The 20099-nt window shown below is 37.2% G+C and overlaps 1 protein-coding gene across 12 annotated transcripts in view; it reads left to right on the plus strand.

Annotated features, from left to right (window-relative positions):
* Positions 1 to 20099, plus strand: part of RNF145 (ring finger protein 145) — a 45883-nt gene that overhangs the window by 12547 nt on the left and 13237 nt on the right. For 10 of the 12 annotated variants that reach the window (XM_036423305.1, XM_036423303.2, XM_045576749.1 and 7 more), the window contains 4 exons: positions 2304 to 2412; positions 8262 to 8353; positions 15553 to 15788; positions 19429 to 19604. In XM_036423305.1, coding sequence (XP_036279198.1) covers positions 2304 to 2412; positions 8262 to 8353; positions 15553 to 15788; positions 19429 to 19604 — 613 coding nt within the window. Of the gene's footprint in view, positions 1 to 2303; positions 2413 to 3460; positions 3591 to 8261; positions 8354 to 15552; positions 15789 to 19428; positions 19605 to 20099 lie in introns of those variants that run through there. The other 2 variants (XM_036423310.1, XM_036423309.1) reach the window with 2 other exon arrangements.

Here is a 20099-nt window from a genome sequence, read left to right on the forward strand (position 1 = left end):
TCGAATTTATTTAAACAATACAACAAAATTTAATCAACAATATAGTTGCCGTTGTTTTCTACTACTTGTACCCAACGCTCAGGAAGCATTTTAATCCCTCTTGTAAAATTCTTGTGATTTTGATGCAAAAAATTCGGTCAATGCATTTTTGAGGCATTCTTCATTATTAAATTTTTTTCCAAGAAGAAAGTTTTGCAAAGAACGAAACAAATGGTAATCGGAAGGGGCAATATCAGGAGAATATGCAGGTTGAGGGAGAACTTCCCATTCCAACTGGCGCAGTTTTTCAGCAGTGATTCTTGCAGTATGTGGTCGTGCGCTATCGTGGTGAAGAATTACGCCCTTCCGATTAATCAGCTCGGGTTCTTTTTCTCTTAAAGCTTGGGCTAACCTTTCCAATTGGGCACTATACACTGCACTTGTAATGGTTTGGTTAGATGGTAAAAGTTCATAATGAAGAATTCCTTTAAAATTCCACCAAACACACAACATCACTTTTTTCGCATGCAAGTCAGGTTTTGGCGTGGGCTGTGGAGCCTCATTTTTGTCCAACCATTGAGGCCGCTTTTTCAAATTAACATACAGCACCCATTTTTCATCTCCGGTAACAATTTGCTCTAAAAACGGCAAACAGTTTTGACGAGAGAGGAGCGAACTGCAAATTGTGACTCTTTGATTACGGTTGTTGTCGGTCAACTCATGAGGAACCCATTTTCCAATCTTTCGGACTTTGCCAAGTGCACGCAATTGATTGGAAATTGTTTTCTGTGAACAATTTAAAGTTGTTACAAGCTCTTGTTGGGTAATTTGAGGATTTTGCACCAAAAGAGCTTGAAGAGCTTCTTGGTCAAAATTGGACACACGGCCTCGACCACTCTTGTCATCTAACGAAAAATTTCCCTCGCGAAATTTCTCAAACCAACGCTGGCATTTTCTGGCGCTAATTGCATCTTGACCAAGAGCACTACAGATGTTTTTTGCAGCCTCACTTGCTTTTCTTCCTAATTGGAACTCGTAAAGCATGCAGTGCCGAATATGCTCTTCATCCGCCATCTTCTTAGCCCTAGTTTTGCAACAAAAACCAAACCAAACACAAAGTTTTTCAAGCAAAACTTGTTAATTGCACTTCACACGTTCTGTAGATACCACGTGTTTGAAGGTTATGTCAATACAAGTCAACGCCAAGCAAGATTTTAAACGAATGTTAAAAACGACATTAATTATTACTAGACCGATATTTTATACAGAGAAAAGCAGTTGTTCAGAGACTAAATTTTCTGTGTTCATTTGAGAGGGTGAAAAGAATGTAGAGGGGAGGATTTACAGGGTAAAAGGAAATTCATGTCACAGAGTCAAAGAATAATTTTGAGAGTAGTTACCTTAGATGCTGGCATAAAAATACACACGTTATCTTCTTTAGAGTGGAAAAGGGGGGGATTGGTAAAGGATGTGTAGATAGTAGAATATAAAGAAGGAATAATAGATGGTTAGAAAATAGAGACACTTGTTCTGCTGGTGTTGCTCAGTGATTTAGCATCAATCCATGAATCTAGAGCTCCCCTGTTGAATTTCAGGTCAGGGCAAATGCCCGGTTTGTGGGCTTGATCCCCAATAGGGGGCATGCAGGAGGCAGCCGACCATGCTTCTTTCTCATTAATGTTTCTATCTCTCTATCCCTTTCCTTTCTGCTTTCACTAAAATCAATAAAAAACATTTAAAAAAAAGAGAAACTAGAGACACTGATACACAGTTTATAACATTTATCAGTGGAATGAGAAAAACAGGCAATAGAAAAAGGAGAAATTGGTCTGAAGAGAAATTTTCCTCAGTACTTGGGGAAGAACCCTGCACATTGTGTGAAAAGAGAGGTAAGGACTGGTGTCAGGGGAATGATTGGAGATGAAGAAGGTAGAGTCTTTAGGAGTTGGAAAAATAAGATCTTAAATGAAAGGGGAAGCCTTCGAGGGACATGAAGGTGCCCAGTTCTTCCTCTGGAACTAGGGAATGGAGACTTGATGTAGAACCCGTGAGGACATCAGGAAGGGTAGATGATGAGAGGAGTCCGCTGTGCCTAAAGTACAAACGTCTACAAAAGAAGTGAAAAATGCTTTACATCTTCAAGAAAGAAATCTGCAGTGGTTTTACTGTGCTGAATTTACTTTGGTATGAAGTGAAAAAAAACCTTAAGTTGTTGAAACCTAATTGGAAAGTAATTTACTTCAATCTCTTTTTATTGGTGTAATTAATTGGGAGACTAAATTAGAACCGAATTTTATTTATATTTCTCTTAATTTTTACTACAGGTTATATCTTAAGTGTTGTGCTACTAACCTTGCCCAGGCAATACCTGGTTCAGCTTTACCTATATTTTTTGACTGCCCTTCTCCTCTATGCTGGACATCAAATCTCCAGGTAAGAATGTGACACCATTTTTGAAATGAATGACTGAATTTCAAGTTTTTCTTTACCAAAAAAATTCTTTTCATAAACATAGTTAAGAAGCTGAGGCCTTGGTAGGTATCCAAAACCTTTTCTAAAATACTTGATTTCTAAATAAATATTAGCATACAGGATTAGTAGGTGGAGCTATGTCTCAAATTTTATTTTTGCTTTTAAAAACAATCTTATATAAAATGGGCCTTAAGGTTATGTTTACAGTGATAACCATGAGTTTTTCTGTATCACCTGAGAAAAGAATTTCTAAAGACAGCCTATAGGACCATTTTAACAGTTACAGACTTCATCATTTTCATTATTTTAGGAAGTCAGTGTATGTTGCATGAGAATCAGTATAAGATGCAACCATGTACATCGTGGATGATTAATATAAATTATTTGATGGTGTTAATTGGATAGCTCAGAACTTCTACCTCTTTAGCAAGAGTGTCTATTTGCCTAGATCTACTAGCCCTAAAATTTAAGACCAATGAATATGAGTGTCCTACTTTGGAACAAAATGTTAAAATACAGGTGAACCAAAATCCACACAGTAAATGTAATGGAGTGGAATACATTTTGGAGTATTATTTCTTCTGTTTTGATTAAATTGTATAAAATATACTCCCTAGTCTAAGAAGAGTGACAGCTACTTTGCATATATAACAAGATATAATTATCCTAGAGGTCTGAAACAGATATTGTTGTAGGCTTGAAATTTAATGTTGGAAATAGTATTTTTATATGACTAGAATCGAATGGTTGACTTTTTTTTTTTAAAAAAAACCTTTCCTCCTGATTATAAAATAACAGTACTGCTCACCTTAGACAATTTTGGGGAAACAGAACATTCAAAGACAGTAATAATCACCTGAAATTATGCCACCCAGAAATAGACATGTTAAAATTCTGGTATGTCCTTCCAGGTTTTTTTTAATACCTTTCAGTTTTCACCACTGCACTGGATACGAAAAAGTGAAAATAATTAAAAGTCACTGACAAATGGCTCTTCTTGTTGAAGCAGGAAGGGTCCTGCTTCATCCTTAATATTTCATCTAGTTAATTCTCAGAGGCTCCAGAGTGTTTCCCAGAAACCAGTCCTCTCACATTCCTCACCTTTGTTTCTGTCTGGTTGATTTCCTCTGCTCGAAAAGGTACCTGGAGGGTGGGGAATTACGCTTGTCTTGCCCAGCATATGTCCTCACATGTCCAAGTTACAAAATGTGGAGCTGCATTTCTTGTAATCCTCACAGTGTTTCAAGTCAAGCTGTCACCCAAGGATATGTTTTTCATTGATTCTAGAGAGAGAAGGGAAGAAGGAGATAGAAAGAAACATTGATGGATTCCTCACCCACGTGCCCCAACCCCCACCGAGATCTTACCTTTGACCTAAGTATGTGCCCTGACTTGGGAATCGAGTCCATGGCCCTTTGGTGCACAAGGGTGATGCTCTAACCACTAATCACAACAGCCAGGGCATGATAGCTTTTAAAATTTAATAGGACTTTTTAAAATTTTATTTTATTTTTTCCAGTACCATTTATCAAGTACCATATTATTTTACTCATGGAATTTAATGAACAAGTTGAGCTATGAAGCAAAATACATTTAGACTCATAGATAGAAAAGCAGGCAGACAGCACTGGTAGGGGGAATATTGGTGGGGGTGGAGGGATTGAACAAGAAAGTTAATAGCATTTTGATGATTAATCAGAGAAATCTCAAAGTTGAAGGTAGAGCCATTAAAATGATTGCTTTGGCCTGGCTGGCATGTCTCAGTGATTGAGTGTTGACCTAAGAACCAGGAGGTCACAGTTCGATCTGTCAGGGCATATGTCGGATGTGCAGAAGTCAGCCAATCAATGATTCTCTCTCATCATTGATATTTCTATTTCTCCCTTTCTCTCTGGAATCAATAAAAATATATTAAAAATTGTTGCTTTGTTAGTTTTAATTCTGCATAACACACACACACACACAAACAAAACAACAAAAAACAATGAACCTGCCCTTTCCCTCGTGGTTTTTAGTTTTCATGTGGTTTGTGGTCTAGTGATGCTGAAATCATGTAGCTCTATTTTTATCTATGGTATTGCCATCCTGGCTTTTTTAGAGAGGTCACAATTCTGATATGTAAAAAGAAAAGGATCAGCTGTAAAGAAAAACCTTTTTCTAATTATTTTTGTGGCAATTTCAACTTTTTAGTTTTAATTTATGAAGTAATGCTTTTTTCTGATGTTTAAAGTTTGTTTTCATTATTAGAAAGTGTAAACTTACTTTAAACAATAAAAGAATTATAGTAGAACATTATAGTATACAAAATATTTCTGGTTCTTGATTTCATTTTGATCTTTATTATAATGCTTTGAGATTTACAGATAAAAATACTGAGAGGATGGTTCAGACTTTAACTTGACTTCAGGTTTTCTGATTCTTAGTTCTCTTAGGGAAGATAGGATGGTTAATGGGAAGAAAATTAGTTTTAGAATCAGACTGGATATGAAATAGTTTTACTACTGAGTGAATACTATGTTACTTTGGCAAGTTGCTTCTTTGAAACTAAAGACTCATTCATCTTACAGAGTTAGTTTTGATATTAACAAATTTCAAGATATGACATATTTTAGTATTTATCCTCAGTATAATTTATTCTGCATGGTTTCATGTCACAAAAGATGTGTTATTCTTATTTATAATGTATCACATCTATAATTCATTAGGGCCAAAATTTTTAGTTTGTTTAAAAAACTAGTTCAGATTTCATGTGGCAATTTTATAACTAAGTGTCTTAAAAAATAAGACACTTTATTTAAAAACTAGAGGCCTGATGCACAAATTCATGCACTGGTGGTGTTCAGCCAGCCTCCCCCAATCTGGCCAGGCCAGCCAAAGGAAGGGACCGAGGACATGGTGGGTTGGGCTGGCCCCACTCCCAATTGGGATGGGGGGTGATTGGGGAGAGGACCGGCCAGAGGGAGGGGCCGTGCGTGGTTAGCAGGCCGGCCCTATCCTCTAGTCAAACTATGGTCAAACTCCCAGTTGAGAGACAATTTGCATATTAGCCTTTTATTATACAGGATAAAGCTTTATTGAAATGTATACATTGAATTTTACAGTATGTGGTTCTTTGTGCCTGGCTTTTTGCACTTTGCACATGTTCAAGATTCATCCATGGTATAGCATGTATCACACTATTTTTCTGTCTAAATCATATTCTGTTTTATGAACAGACCATATTTTGTTTGTCCACTCACTTATTGATGAATATTTGGCTACTATGACTAATGCTATAAACATTCATGGTGGACATACTTTTTTTCTTGGAGTGGAATTTGTAGATCATATGACATTTATATTTAACTTTTTGAGAAACTGTCAGACTGTTTCTGAAGTGGCTGCACTATTTTATGTTTCCACCAGCAATGTATGAGGGTTTCAATTTCTCCATATCCTTGCCAGCACTTGTTGATATGTCTGTCTTTTTTAGTATAGACATCATAGTTACAATAGTATGAGGGTCCCAATTTCTCCATATCATTGCCAACACTTGTTGATGGCTGTCTTTTTTAGTATAGACATTGTAGTTAATATGGAGTGATATTTCATTGGGGTTTTGATTTGCATTTTCTTGATGGTTAATGAGGTTTAGCATCTTTTCATGTTAATCTTCTTTGGAAAAATGTTTATGCATATCCTTTTGTCCATTATTGAATGGGGTTATCTTTTTAAAAATTGAGTTGTAGAATATTTTCACATGTCCTAGATATAAGTTCCTTATTCATTATATGATTTACAAATATTCCCACCGTTACTCCAGTCTACTTATATCAAGGTAGAGCATAATGTAGTCCTGAGAAGAAGAGTTACACTACTTGGATAATTTCAATAATTAATTTGGTACTTCAAAAACTGGTTATATATAAAGACATTTGCAAATATTAATTTATTAAATAGAAAATTTCATAAACTCTTGAAAAACTGGATCTCTGTTTTCCCTAAATACATTTACTCACACAATGAAACTGATTATTCTTAAGTGAATAAAAAAATATTTTTATAATATGTCTGTAGAATGGATATGGCTTATAGTTCAGAAAATTTAATTAGAAGACCCAGGGACTCAGGTGGTATAGTTTCATACTATATGAATTAAACACATGAGAATTGAACTCATTAGAATTTGACAAAATTCTTAGAATCACTCAATTGTACTCTTAATTTTGAGTGATGTATGGAATGTTTTTTCAAGTACCAATCCTACTGTAATATTGAGACTATCCAGAAATAAAGGGGAAAAAGAAACCTTCAATTTACATGACCATTCCTATGAGGGTGTACTCATGGTTCAGATCCATTGTTCTTTGTCTTTTTCTAAATTTTTTAAGTTCTAGTTTTCTTAAAATTTCTTGCTTACTTGCTAGATTTTTGAATCAACATATCAGTTTTCATGTATGGCCTGAATTAAGAGGCTGTGCTTTTAAAAAGATGAAAGTATACTTTTTTTCATACTGGTCTGTCTTGGGTATATAAGTATGGTTTCAAATGTAAAAATTTTCCAAGAGTTACCTGTGTAAAATACAGGTAACCAGCTCTCCATCTTATGAAAGCTTGTATAATTCTTAGCTGTAGATGAGGGTTTCTCTATCTGGGGGCCATTAGCATTTTGAGCTGGGCCATTCTTTACTGTGGGTGGCAGTTCTGTGGTTTTCATAGAATAATAAGAGGACAATTGCTAAATCACCCATGAGATTTAGGATTGTTCCCCATACTGCTATTCTTAACAATTTGTCATTTAAGTTTTTAATTTTGATTTTTGGCAGTACTCTCCTTGCTGATTATGTAAGGGTCATTTATTGTTTGGCTGTGGTATGCTAAAGGAATTCAACTTGATTGCTTAATAGGAAGCAATTTCATGGAAAAAGTAAATACAGCCATATGAGTTTGTTTAGAAATACTTGCCACATTCAAACCGTTTTGAAACAGTGAATAAAGCATTCATCAATTGAAGAAAAGAGGAAGGATATTTAAACACATTTCCCCACTTTGATGTCATAAAACTTAAACAACCACTTTCTAGTGTTACTATTTAACTTACTGATTAATAAATTAAATTATCCCTTTCTGTGTTTCCCACCTATGCCCTAAAAGTTGTTTTCTCAGAGTATAAAGGCTTCTTGGCTACTACTTAAATTGTGTTGTTTCTTAGTAATCATGTGTTAAATGAATTAAATTTAAAAAGGGATATTTGCTTTGGTTTAAGATTTGTTTCAAAATAAATGTATAGATTTATTAAATTTCCTAGAGACTTAAAAGTGACATTTTTAAAGTGTTGTCCTTAAAGGTTAGCCAGTTTTCTAACTAGTTTAAGGTTTTACCTGTGATTAATTAAGTATAAGTGGGGACAAAACTTTGGGGAAAATAAGGGCGGATGGAGGAAGAGAGCCAAAAGAGGAAATAGTTCATGTAATATTGCTGGATATTATTAAATAGTAGGGTAGAGAAATGATGCCTCATTTGGCTTTTTTACTTGGTGTAAATTATTTAATAAGGTCATGGGAAGAAAGAAAGTCCCACACAATGGAGGTTTGCCTGTCTTCTCTGTATAGTAATCTCCCATTTCTGTAAATTCTGTTTCAGTGTTGGAAAGAAGGATTTGAAGGCCATTCCTGTATAAGTCATTATACTTAAATTTTTCCTTAGAAGTGGAAAGAGGAATTATTAAGAGGAGAATATGCTTTTTATAGGAATTCTGTGCTTTAGCTGCTTCTGTTTGCCATCTGTATGTGGGATGTATCTAATCCATTCTTACCATTTTACTTTTATAGAGACTATGTTCGAAGTGAATTGGAGTCTGCCTATGAAGGACCGATGTATTTAGAACCTCTTTCTATGAATCGATTTACCACAGCCTTAATAGGTAAGTACTATAAAAGAATTAAAAGTGTAGGTAGGAACCAACCAGTTTTGCTCTTATAATTACTACAAAAAAAAAAAATTACTACCAAAAACAAACAAACAAAACACAGGGACTCTTTCAAACTTCAGCCATTGGTAAACATTCCCTTTACTTAGTTGCTTTTCTCCTTGCATCAGTGCTTTTTATTTTATGAGTTTATAATCATACACAAGAGGCCCAGTTCACAAAATTCATGCACAGGGTGTGTGTGTCCCTCAGCCCAGTGTGTACCCTTTCCAATCTGGGATCCCTCTCACAATCCAGGCCTGCTGGCTCCCAACTGCTTGCCTGCCTGCCTGCCTGTTTGTCCCTAACCGCTTCTGCCTACCAGCTTGTTCACCTCCTAACTACTCCCCTGCCAGCCTGATCAATGCCTAACTGCTCCCCTGCTGGCCCAATTGCCCCTAACTGCCCTCCCCTATTGGCCTGGTCATCCCCCAACTGCCCTCTCCTGCAGGCCTGGTCCCCCCACAACTGCCCTCCCCTACCAGCCATCTTGTAGTGGCCATCTTATGTCCACATGTGGGTGGTCATCTTGTGTGTTGGAGTGATGGTCAATTTGCATATCACCTATTTATTATTATATATAGGATTGCCTATAGTTGATTGTGCTTTTTAGTGGTATTTTGAGTATTTGGGAAGATTAATAAAGCTAATTATGACTTTGTAAGATTAAAATGAAATGTGTAATGTGTTAAAAGTTATTTATTACTATTGAAAGCCATCACTTTATAGCCAAAACTAAATTGCTAGAAACTTCAAATACTTGAGACATGATTGAAATTTTCAGGTAACAAAATGTAAAAGTAGAAGTGTTGGCTAAGGTCCCAAAACAATATAGACAAAACAGTGTAAAGTGAGGAACCAGAGTTGCATAAAAAGAAGTGAGAGAAAACCTATTTGTGGCTCTTAACCTCACCTATGCAAGTGTTTAAAAGGTCCATTGTTGGAGATTGAAGGAGAGTTTCATTTTTTAAACTATTATTATTAATATATTTTTATTGAATTGAGAGAGGAAGGGAGAGGGAGAGTGAGATAGAAACTTCAAGGATGAGAGAGAGTATCATTGATGAGCTTGCCTCCTGCATGCCCACTACTGGGGATTTGAGCCCACAACCCTGGCATGTGCCCTTGACTGGAATCGAACCTGGGACCCTTCAGTATGCAATCCAATGCTCTATTCCCTGAGCCAAACCAGCTAGGCCAAGCAGGCTAATTTTTAAGTTGATAATTTTGTGTGGCCCCAGAGAGATATTATAAATAATCAAATGGCCCTTGGCAGAAAAAAGCTTCCCCACCCCTGATTTAGAGTCACATGTCTTCTATGGATTGAGAGGGGGGGGTGTGATACCATGGACTGGTGTCTGGCCCAAGTCTGCAAAATCTAAAGCTGTATCATCCAAAACTAGCTGCATGTGGCCACTGAGCACTTGAAATGTGGCTAGTGCACATTCAGATACACAAGTGTAAAACACACATCAAGTTTCTAAGACTTTGTACAGAAAGGATGTAAAATGTGTTGTTAATTTTTTTATGTAGATTTGAATATCTATATGATATTTGGGATATGTTATGTTAAAAAATATATTGTTAATTTAGCTGTTATTTTTAACTTTCTAAAATGAGGCTTAAATTCCTGATAGAATCAGCACGTATGTACCGTAAATTAAAAATTACGCATGTGCCTCATAATTCTAATCTACACTAATAAAAGAAATATGCAAATTGACCATACCTCCGACAACCACTAGCCAACGAGGAATGAGTATGCAAATTAACCCAACAAAGATGGCTAGTTAATTTGCATATGCAGGCATGGAGCAGCCAGGTGGGTGGGATGCTTCTAAGAGGGGGTGGGCCGGGGGCAGAGGGAGCTACAGGAGTGCCGCTCTGGCCCGAGTGGAGAAGACTGAAGGCTTCGGCCAGAGCAAACACTGAAGGCTTCAGCTTGAGTGAGTCCAGCTGGCCAGAGCAAAGACTGGCCAGAGTGAAGATGGAAGGCGGTGGCAGAGCAAAGACCCGGGTCCTGGGTGCTGGAGGAAAACCGGTGCCAGCAGCCAGGCGAAGGAAGGCCTATTGCATGAATCTTCGTGCAATGGGCCTCTAGTCTGATATAAAGGCCAACAGTGGAGTGGGTGGCTGTTGAGTTTTCTGACTGTGGACTGAGAATGACTTGTTGGGTTCTCTGTATTCCCTAAACTGTTTAGGCAAATGATGCTAGTTTCCTGTGGACTGGTTGGAGGGATTTTCTTAGTCCTTCCAGGAGGGCCCTTTAGAAAGGTGATAAGACCCCTAATAGGAATTGAACTTCCAAGATTCCCAGGAGTTAAGGAAAGAACCAAAAAACAGCCAGAGGAAGTACATAGCAAGCTTCAGGGGTACTGCAGATGTGATCCATACTAATGGGGACAATATCAGAAGGAACCATGTAATTGCCCAGGAGAAAAATCAAGTTTTAAATTTCTCCAATTCCAGGGAGCACCAACATATCGTTTGTCAGTACACTTGAGTAAGAATTTCCTACTTCCCTCCTTCTCCTTCCCCACCTTTTTCAATCTTGGGTAAATGAGAAGAGAGGGAGATGGTGCTGGCAAAGAAAGGGGTAGAATCCTGCCATACCTGCTCCAACATGGACCCTCTCACAAGGCATGTTTTCATCCATAGTCTCATAGGCCTAGGCCAGAGGAAAGGGAAAGCCTCAACTTTAAATCAGTGTCCGTTGTAGTTATTATCAGATTGAGACTGAAAATTAAGCTAAAAAAGTTATGGGACTTACTTTTGGGATAGGAGCACACTAGTCTTAATGGGTTTTAAAAGACAGTAGGAGACAAAGATAATGTTGCTTTATACGTATATCCTGAGTTGGTGTATTCAGTAATGGTAACATTTAAATGTGAGGATGTTTGGTAGGTTAGAAAGCTTGTAAATTATTCTCTCTTATTCTGTGATAGCTACAATTTAGTATAAATCTGAAACATTTTTAAAAATTGTTTCTTTCAGTGGTTATAATAATATACTCAAATATGATTCAATTAATTAGAAATAAAACAAAACCCATACACTATTAATAAGTAGCATGTTTTCATCTAACTTTAATTTTATTTATTTATTAAAATATATTTTATTGATTTTTTTACAGAGAGGAAGAGAGAGGGATAGAGAGTTAGAAACATCGATGAGAGAGAATCATCCATCAGCTTGCACACCCGCTACTGGGGTACATGCCCTTGACCAGAACCAAACTGGGACCCTTCAGTCCGCAGGCCGACGCTCTATCCACTGAGCCACACCAGTTTCGGCTAACTTTAATTTTAAAGTAACTCTCTACTTCTTTGCTTCCATTGCAAAAACTAAGTAATTTGAATATGCTATCATTTATTAGGGTTGCAGATTTCTTGGAGATATTTCTAATAGTGGAATTTAGACATCCAAAGAATACATTGAGATTTTGGTTTTCTCAGACTTATAAGTGTTAATAAACAACTTCCTGTTCTTTTGGAGCTACTGAAGAGGTTTCCACGAATTGACTCCTTCTTCCATCTAAGTAGGAGGAGAAATCTGCTCTTAGAATCATAGCACATGAGTCATATTCTATGAAAGAAGATAAGTGAAGCCTGTTGTCCAGAGCTGAGCGCTGAGTGCTGGCGCAGGCTTGTGGGAATGTTCAGAGCTTAGAAGAAGTTGTCATTCTGAACAAGGAAATTTAAGTGTCATAGCTATGAGCACAGAGAAAACAAGCTTTGTCAGAAAGGAAATTCCTAATCTTTCCCAGCATTTCCTTAAAAGTGAAGAAATACTACAATTTTATGATGAAAATCAGCTCTGTCCTGTACCTCTCCGCTCCACTCAGGTGTTGTTCTGCTGTTTTCTCTTTTATCCTTTTCTGGAAATCATGTTAATTGTTTAAGATTTCTCCTACATTGAGCCCCTAACTTTCTTTACAGTTCTGTTTTTCTTTTCTGCCTGAAACCTGGGCATGTGCCCTTGACCAGAATTGAATTCGGGATCCTTCAGTCCACAGGCTGAAGCTCTGCACTGAGCCATGCTGGCTAGGGCATGGCAGTCTTTTTATTTCTTAAATGTATTAGTTATCTCTTTGAAGCTTTCTTTTATTCCATTTCCTCTGAGATCTTTTTTTCTGTTTGTTTTGGTCTTTGTCTTTCACGAGACAGCAATGCTGCTCAAACCTGTATTGGAAACACCAGGTTATTTTTTTAAATTATGGATGCTGATGCTAGGCCCCAGCTGAGGCTAATTAAGCTATAGGTTTTTACTTAACTACATGGGAGTTTTTGGCAGATCATTTGTTTTGAAGTGAGTTATTAAGTTGGTGACTGGAATCTCTTTAGGGCCAAGAATTTGACATGCTTGCTTTAGAGCTTAGTCGCTGGTGTGAACACAGTAGGTGCTCAAGTGGGACTGGCTACTTTAAGTGTATTTGTAGGTCTTTTTACTTAGAGCTGAGTGTAAAATATGTATACTACACATTTCCTTTATGTGAAACATCTGTGTGTATCCATGTGCATGATATAAGTCTGGTCATTTTCCCTAAATGGGAATCTTTCTGTTCCCTCTGTGACTAGAACTGGGTGGCAGCAAATGTGGTAGCAGTGTTTGGAGATCTAGAGAGATCTCATCTTTGGAAGTGCAGATTTTTATTTTAATCCTTTCTTTTCTTTCGGGCACCTCACATGCCCTGGGCTGTTCTCAGGAGTCAGTTCAGTCTCTCCAAAGCAGACTTCAGCCTTCCTCCCGGGCAGGGAAGCATAATGGCCTGGCTGAAACCATGCTGTCTCATAGCTCTGTTTTCTCTCCTATCTCTCCTATACAATGTTGGCTTGTCTCACTTGGTAGCCTCTCTCCTGTTTTTTTTTTTTTTTTTTTTTTTTTTTAATTGTTACGGGCTTTCCTCTTTTTTTTTTTTTATATGCCTTTATAAATGTTTTTCACATATGAATATCAATTCTTTAAAGGCTAAAATTAATATGTGGGAGAACGTACCACATGTTTTATAGTAAGTAGGTTCTTCATAAACATTTGGCTTTGTGTAACAATGTTGCCATTTTTGTATTCTTCTAAGTAATATGAATGGAACACAAATAAAAATCCCAGAGTATTGTTTTGCTTTTCATCGGCAAGAAGGAAGATAATTTGACTGAGTGATATTTCTTTTGGATTGGTGTAGGGGAGGGGGGCGGTCTGAGACTTCTAAATACCTTTAAAAAAAAAAATCATCACCTGAGGATATGTTTTTATTGCTTTTAGAGAAGTTGGGGGTGGGCGGGTACAACATGGATATGTGCCCCGACCAGGAATTGAACCTTTTGGTGTACAGGATAATGCTCCAACCGAGCCACACTGGCCAAGGTCCTGTATGCTCTTGAGTAAGAGGAATCATGTAATTAACCATAGCAGCAAAAATGGAAACCATTAAGGAAAAAACTGATAGGTTTGACTCTTTACAATAAAAACTTACACAATAGGAACAAAATGTTATTAAAATAGACAGGTGACACATTTGGAAATATGGCAAACTAGATTAAAGTCTTAAACAATATTCTTCTACATATTCAAGTAGAAGTATGGGCAGAAAGTGTATAAGAATTTCAATAAAGAATTGCAAGTTTTTAAAAAACTTAGAAAATATTCCTTGCTCTTCCTTAAATTATTTTCACTTTGGCAAGTCAGTGGGAAAATGGGCACCCTGTACACTGGGTGTTTTGTTTCTGAAGGGCAATCCAATAGTGTATGTCAAAAGTCTTAAAAAATGTTTATTATAACTCTGTAGTCCCATTTTTAGGAATTGAGTCTAAGTAAATATTAGGAAATGTGCACCAAGTATCTCATAAATATGCAAAGCTTTTTATAATTATGAAATATTTAAAAACAGCCAAATGCTAATATCATGTCATATACAGTAAGTGTAATAATATACCATAAGCAACAACAACAACAAAAGGTATATATTTTTACTGATATAGAGAGATATATGAATAATATTTATTAAATGAAAAGAGCTGATTATAAAATATTATGTATACTAAACATTTCCTTTACATAAAACATCCATGTATATTCATGTGTATGGCATAAATCTGAAAAGATAACAAATAATATGGATAGCTAACTTTTGTTGAGCACTTACTATGTTTCAAATACAATGCTAAGATTTTATATCTAGTACTTCATTTAATGGAACCAAGACATACTTTTGGGTGATAAAATTGTAAGAGATTGGTATTTTTTTCCTTTTTTACTTCTCAATATTTCCTAAATTTTCTATAATGATTATGCATAATCTTCTTTGAGAATCCTCCTTGCCTCAACTTTTCAGTTCTAACTTTAATTATTCAGTCATTTGAGAAGGCTTTTATGGTCCTGTAAAAGTAATTAAAGATAAAAAAAAAAAAAACCTTCAGAATAAATGTTATCATAGCATGATCTTGGACAGGTAACGGTCCCCCTTATATTTATATTTTCCCCTGCAGACCAGGAGAGTTAAATATTGAGTACCTTTGTAAAAGGAGCTATATGTGTAATAGCAGTAACTGAATTATACTATTAAATTAGAAATTTTAGAACTTTCTTCGTATTACACATGCTATCTGGAATGGGATGAAGACCAGTGAATATTTGTGCTGCTTTTTTCAAATAATAGGGAATTGCTGCTCAAAATCCATAGAACATGTGAATATATAATTACGATCAGATGAAGTTAAAATTGGTCTAAGTCAAGCATGTCAAACTCACACGTGTGGGCTGCATGCCTTGTTTATTTGGCCTGTGTTAGCCTTTGAGTTTAACAAGCTTGGTCTAAGTCTGTGGTCCGCAAACCGTGTGGCTCTTGGTCCCTTGAGTGTGGCTCTTCCATAATATACCACAGTCTGGGGGAGTCTATTTTGAAGAAATGGCATTAGAAGAAGTTTAAGTTTAAAAAATTTGGCTCTCAAAAGAAATTTCAATCCTTGTACTGTTGCTATTTGGTTCTGTTGACTAATGAGTTTGCTGACCAGTGGTCTAAGTGATCTTAATTAGACTTCTTCAAAAGCTGTGTCATCGTCCTTATTGATGGGTGTGTGTGTGTGTGTGTGTGTGTGTGTGTGTTTGTTTTCACTTTGTGGACACCAAATCTCAAAAGTAAATGCCTTCTTCCCCTTTAGGTCAGTTGGTGGTGTGTACTTTATGCTCCTGTGTCATGAAAACGAAGCAGATTTGGCTCTTCTCCGCCCACATGCTTCCTCTGCTAGCACGACTCTGCCTGGTTCCTCTGGAGACCATTGTTATCATCAACAAATTCGCTATGATTTTTACTGGATTGGAAGTTCTCTATTTTCTTGGGTCTAATCTTTTGGTACCTTATAACCTTGCTAAGTCTGCATACAGAGAATTGGTTCAGGTAAGACTTACAACCACACACAGGTAGATAAAACTCTACATAAGTACTACGTATGTTAAAGGTTTAGTTCCCTTTTTTTTTCACAGTCCTGATCATGGTAACCTGTTTGATGGTTTCAAGATAGCAACTATTTTTAACCCAGTTAGGAACATCTGAGATTCTTTGTTGGGTGTGCCATTGAGAGGCAGTAAAGGGGAGTGATTTCTCTGGGTTTTTACTCTAGTGCTGCTGCTGACTAGCTGTGTAATCTGGGGATAGCCACTGAACTTCATTTACCTATAAAATAGAACTGACAATAGCAGTTGTACTTAATTCAGAGGGTTGCCATGAGATTCAAATGAGTTCAGTGCCATGCAGGTGATGTTTAGTATGCATTAATTGTTGTAATGAAGACAGTTAATACATACTGGAGGTCAGATCCTATTTACCCCCTGATTATAGTTTTACTGTAACTGCAGTTTTCCCTTTATGTTTGCCTAATTTGCTTAAACTGAGAAATTAAATAGTTCTAGACTGTAACATGATGGATTTCGTTTAGTACTTGAACTGACTTGCTAATATAACGTGCTTCTGTCTCCTACTTTTTTCAGACTTTGCTCTAAAACATTATTCCTAGATACAAACAGTAGATATGCAGGAGATAAATATTTCTATTTGATTTCATTGAGAAATTGCAGTATTTATACATATAAAAGCCTTAGTGACCATCCAACCATTCAGCTGGTAGCTATGATGTGTAATGACCACAGGGGGCTGGCATTCAATGCAGGAGCTGCCGAGCTGCAGTGACTTGGCAGATTTGGTTCTTGGGTGATGCATCTGGAACCAGAGAGGAGGGAGTCTGATTTTGGGGTGTGTCACCCAAGAACTCTCCTCTCAAAGTTCAGGACCCCTGGGGGAAGTTGGAGAGCTGGTTTCAGCCCAATCCCTTCAGGCCAGGCTGAGGGACACCACTGTTGCACGAACCCATGCACCAGGCCTCTAGCCCCATGGTCAGCAAACTGCAGCTCACGAGCCACATGCGGCTCTTTGGCTCCTTGAGTGTGGCTCTTCCACAAAATAACATGACCTGGATGAGTCTATTTTGAAGAAATGGCGTTAGAAGTTTAAGTTTAAAAAATTTGGCTCTCAAAAGAAATTTCAATCGTACTGTTGATATTTGGCTCTGTTGACTAATGAGTTTGCTGACCACTGCTCTAGCCTATACATATAATAGAGCTTAAAACTGACCTTGGTATAAAAAGAGAGTGTTGAAATGGGCATTCTCTTCTCTTGACTGTGTGTGTATGACCTTAAGGTACAGGAAGCTCTCAGGTTGTCCAAACATACTAGATGAAGCAGGCTTTTGTGTTGTTTTGGCCCAGGAGCAGATTTCCCAGAGAAAAATTTTCCAAGCTCTTGACCTTAGCCTGAACTTCCTTATTTCTTCATCTTACATAGTGTTGGATGATTCCTGGAAGTAGATCTTCCAGAGATGAGGTTCTTTTCGGTCTGTCCATGAAAAGTTGCTTCAAGGGGAAGGTTGCATTCTTCAGAGAGAATGACCAATTTAATTTGTATATTTTTTTCTTTGAATTCAGTCTTGTGGAGCTGTCTTAGTTTGTAAGAAACAGTAGACATTGAGAAAGTAATAATGTACACTGTTTAATTAGTCTCCAAAAGGACAAAGTATTTTCAAAGTCATGTTCAATGACATTTTCAGTGTCAAGGAGTTGATTGCCATAAGATTCATGCATCATTTAGTGTGGCAGTTGAAAACACATTATAAGTTATGGAGTTAATGACCTGGAAGGAATTTTTTAAAGGTTTTTTTAAAAAAAATGTTTTTATTGATTTTTAGAAAGGAAGTGAGAGGGATAGAGTTAGAAACCTCAGTGAGAGAGAAACATCATTGATTGAATGCCTCCTGCACACCCCCTACTGGGGATTGAGCCTGGACCTCTTAGTTTGTGGGTCAAAGCTCAACCACTGAACTACATCAACTGGGCTGACCTGGAAAAAATTTGATGGGCAAGAAGTGAAAACTGTCAGGTATTTTAATGATCTGCTCATTGAATGGAAAGGGGGAAAATTACTCTACCTCTCTCAATGATCAGTTTGCTGCTAATAATAACTTTATAGCTAGTTGAGTAATTTCCTCCCTCCATCCTCTCCCTTCAATATTTTCAAGTTGGGGAAAGAGAGATTAATTTTTTTACTAGTTTTTTAGAAAAAGCATTTGATTTAGTGGTACAGATGAAAAAAAATTAAATTTAGAATACCCTGCAAGTGAGTGTATTTTAACTTAATACTTAAAAGATCTTTGCCTACCTAGAGAGATACTAATTAGAAACCAGAACAACTTGCAATCCCATGTATTTTAAGATCTTTATAACTTATTGAAGAATCACATTGAGAGTTCTAGCAAGACCAGTTGACTGCTTAGGTTAGAGCATGAAGCTTGCCTGGGTTTGTTTTTTGTTTTTTTTTTTTTTTTTTTTTTTTTTTTTTTTTTTTATATATTTTATTGATTTTGTACAGAGAGGGAGGGAGAGAGATAGAGAGTTAGAAACATCGATGAGAGAGAGTCATCGATCAGTTGCCTCTTGCACACCCCCTACTGGGGATATGCCCGCAACCAAGGTTCATGCCCTTGACCGGAATCGAACCCGGGTCCCTTCAGTCCCCAAGCCGATGCTCTATCCATTGAGCTAAACCGGTCCCGGCTGTTTTTGTTTTGTTTTGTTTTCTTAAGGTATAGCTTGTTTCCTGATGTTAATGTACTTGACAAACCAAATTGAGAAATGTTGCTTGATAAATACACAGTAGGAGCGAAGGAAAAAACTTGCTGATTTCCTGGGGTGACAAACTCGCTAATTATCTTTGTTTTATGATAAAGTAAACCTCTCCAGTGATTATTCAGTCTTCCATCGAACTACTTCTATTGTTGACATTCCTGAAAAAAATCTGAAAAGTGTTTCCTTGTATATTTTATTTTTCCCTAGTCCTTCAAGCAATATTGTATTAATTGTGCTAGTCCTGATAATTTTGATTAAGATAATAATAAGTTTAGCAAGTCTCCTGGCATTGCTCTTGATAAAGTTTTATTCTGTGCATAACTGAACTATAAGGGCAATTTACTCTTCTATTTGATAAGTGTGTGTTAAGTGTTAATAATAATGCAGAAATCAATAAATTTTTCAAAACATGCTATTGGCTAACTATATGTGTAGAGTGACTTTAAAGGAATTTATTTGAAACAATCTTGCAATAAAAGTGATTCAAGTTTTATCTGTAGTACTTTAGAATAAACTTTTTAAGTTTAAAACTAGAGGCCCTGTGCCCGGATTCATGCACCAGTGAGGTCTCTCTCAGCCTGGCCTGTGGGGATCAGGCTGCAACCGACTCTCCGACATCCCTCGAGGGGTCCCAGATTGCGAGAGGGCACAGGCCAAGATGAGGGACCCCACTGCTGCACAATCGGGGCCGGGGAAAGATCTTGGGAGGGGTCCAGGTCATGTCCAGCTCACCATACACACCATAGCACACCATAGCAACTGGTCAAACAGTCTGGTGCAGCATATTATACTTCTATTATATAGGATTATTTATTAATCTGTGATACAAGATAAGATGTTTTTCTATTTGTTTTCTTTTTCAGGTTGTGGAGGTATATGGCCTTCTAGCCTTGGGAATGTCCCTGTGGAATCAACTGGTGGTCCCTGTACTTTTCATGGTTTTCTGGCTCGTCTTGTTTGCTCTTCAGATTTACTCCTACTTCAGTACTCGAGATCAGCCTGCGTCTCGGGAGAGACTTCTTTTCCTTTTCTTGACAAGGTAACTAATATTAGTGTCTGATACTGCCATACCTTAGGAAGAAAACACTGAACTAGGAACAGTAAGTTTTACAAATTAACTTTTATCAGTCTTATTATAGTACTTTATATTTAATTAAAATAGGATTTTCATTCAGTGGCTGTCCAGGTCTGGTGATGCTGGTGCCTTTGTTATTATTACCTTTTTATAGCTGAGGACTCTGTACCAAGTCACCCAGGTGGTGCTATGGAAAGAAGCAGCACTGAGCCTGAAACCCCATCTGACTTCAAACCTTGTGGCTTACCTATGCGCCTTCACTATGTCCCATCATCATTGTTATTATTAGTTTAATATATTTGTATTGATTTTAGAGAGGCAGGGAGAAGGAGAAATAGAAACATCAACAATGAGAGAGAATCATCGATCCGCTGCCTCCTGCACACCCTCTACTGGGGATCGAGCCTGCAACCCAGGCATGCATCCTGACTGGGAATTGAACCTGGGACTCTTCAGTCT

Source organism: Pipistrellus kuhlii, unplaced genomic scaffold, assembly GCF_014108245.1.
Source record: "Pipistrellus kuhlii isolate mPipKuh1 unplaced genomic scaffold, mPipKuh1.p scaffold_m20_p_8, whole genome shotgun sequence".
NCBI lineage: Eukaryota > Metazoa > Chordata > Mammalia > Chiroptera > Vespertilionidae > Pipistrellus > Pipistrellus kuhlii.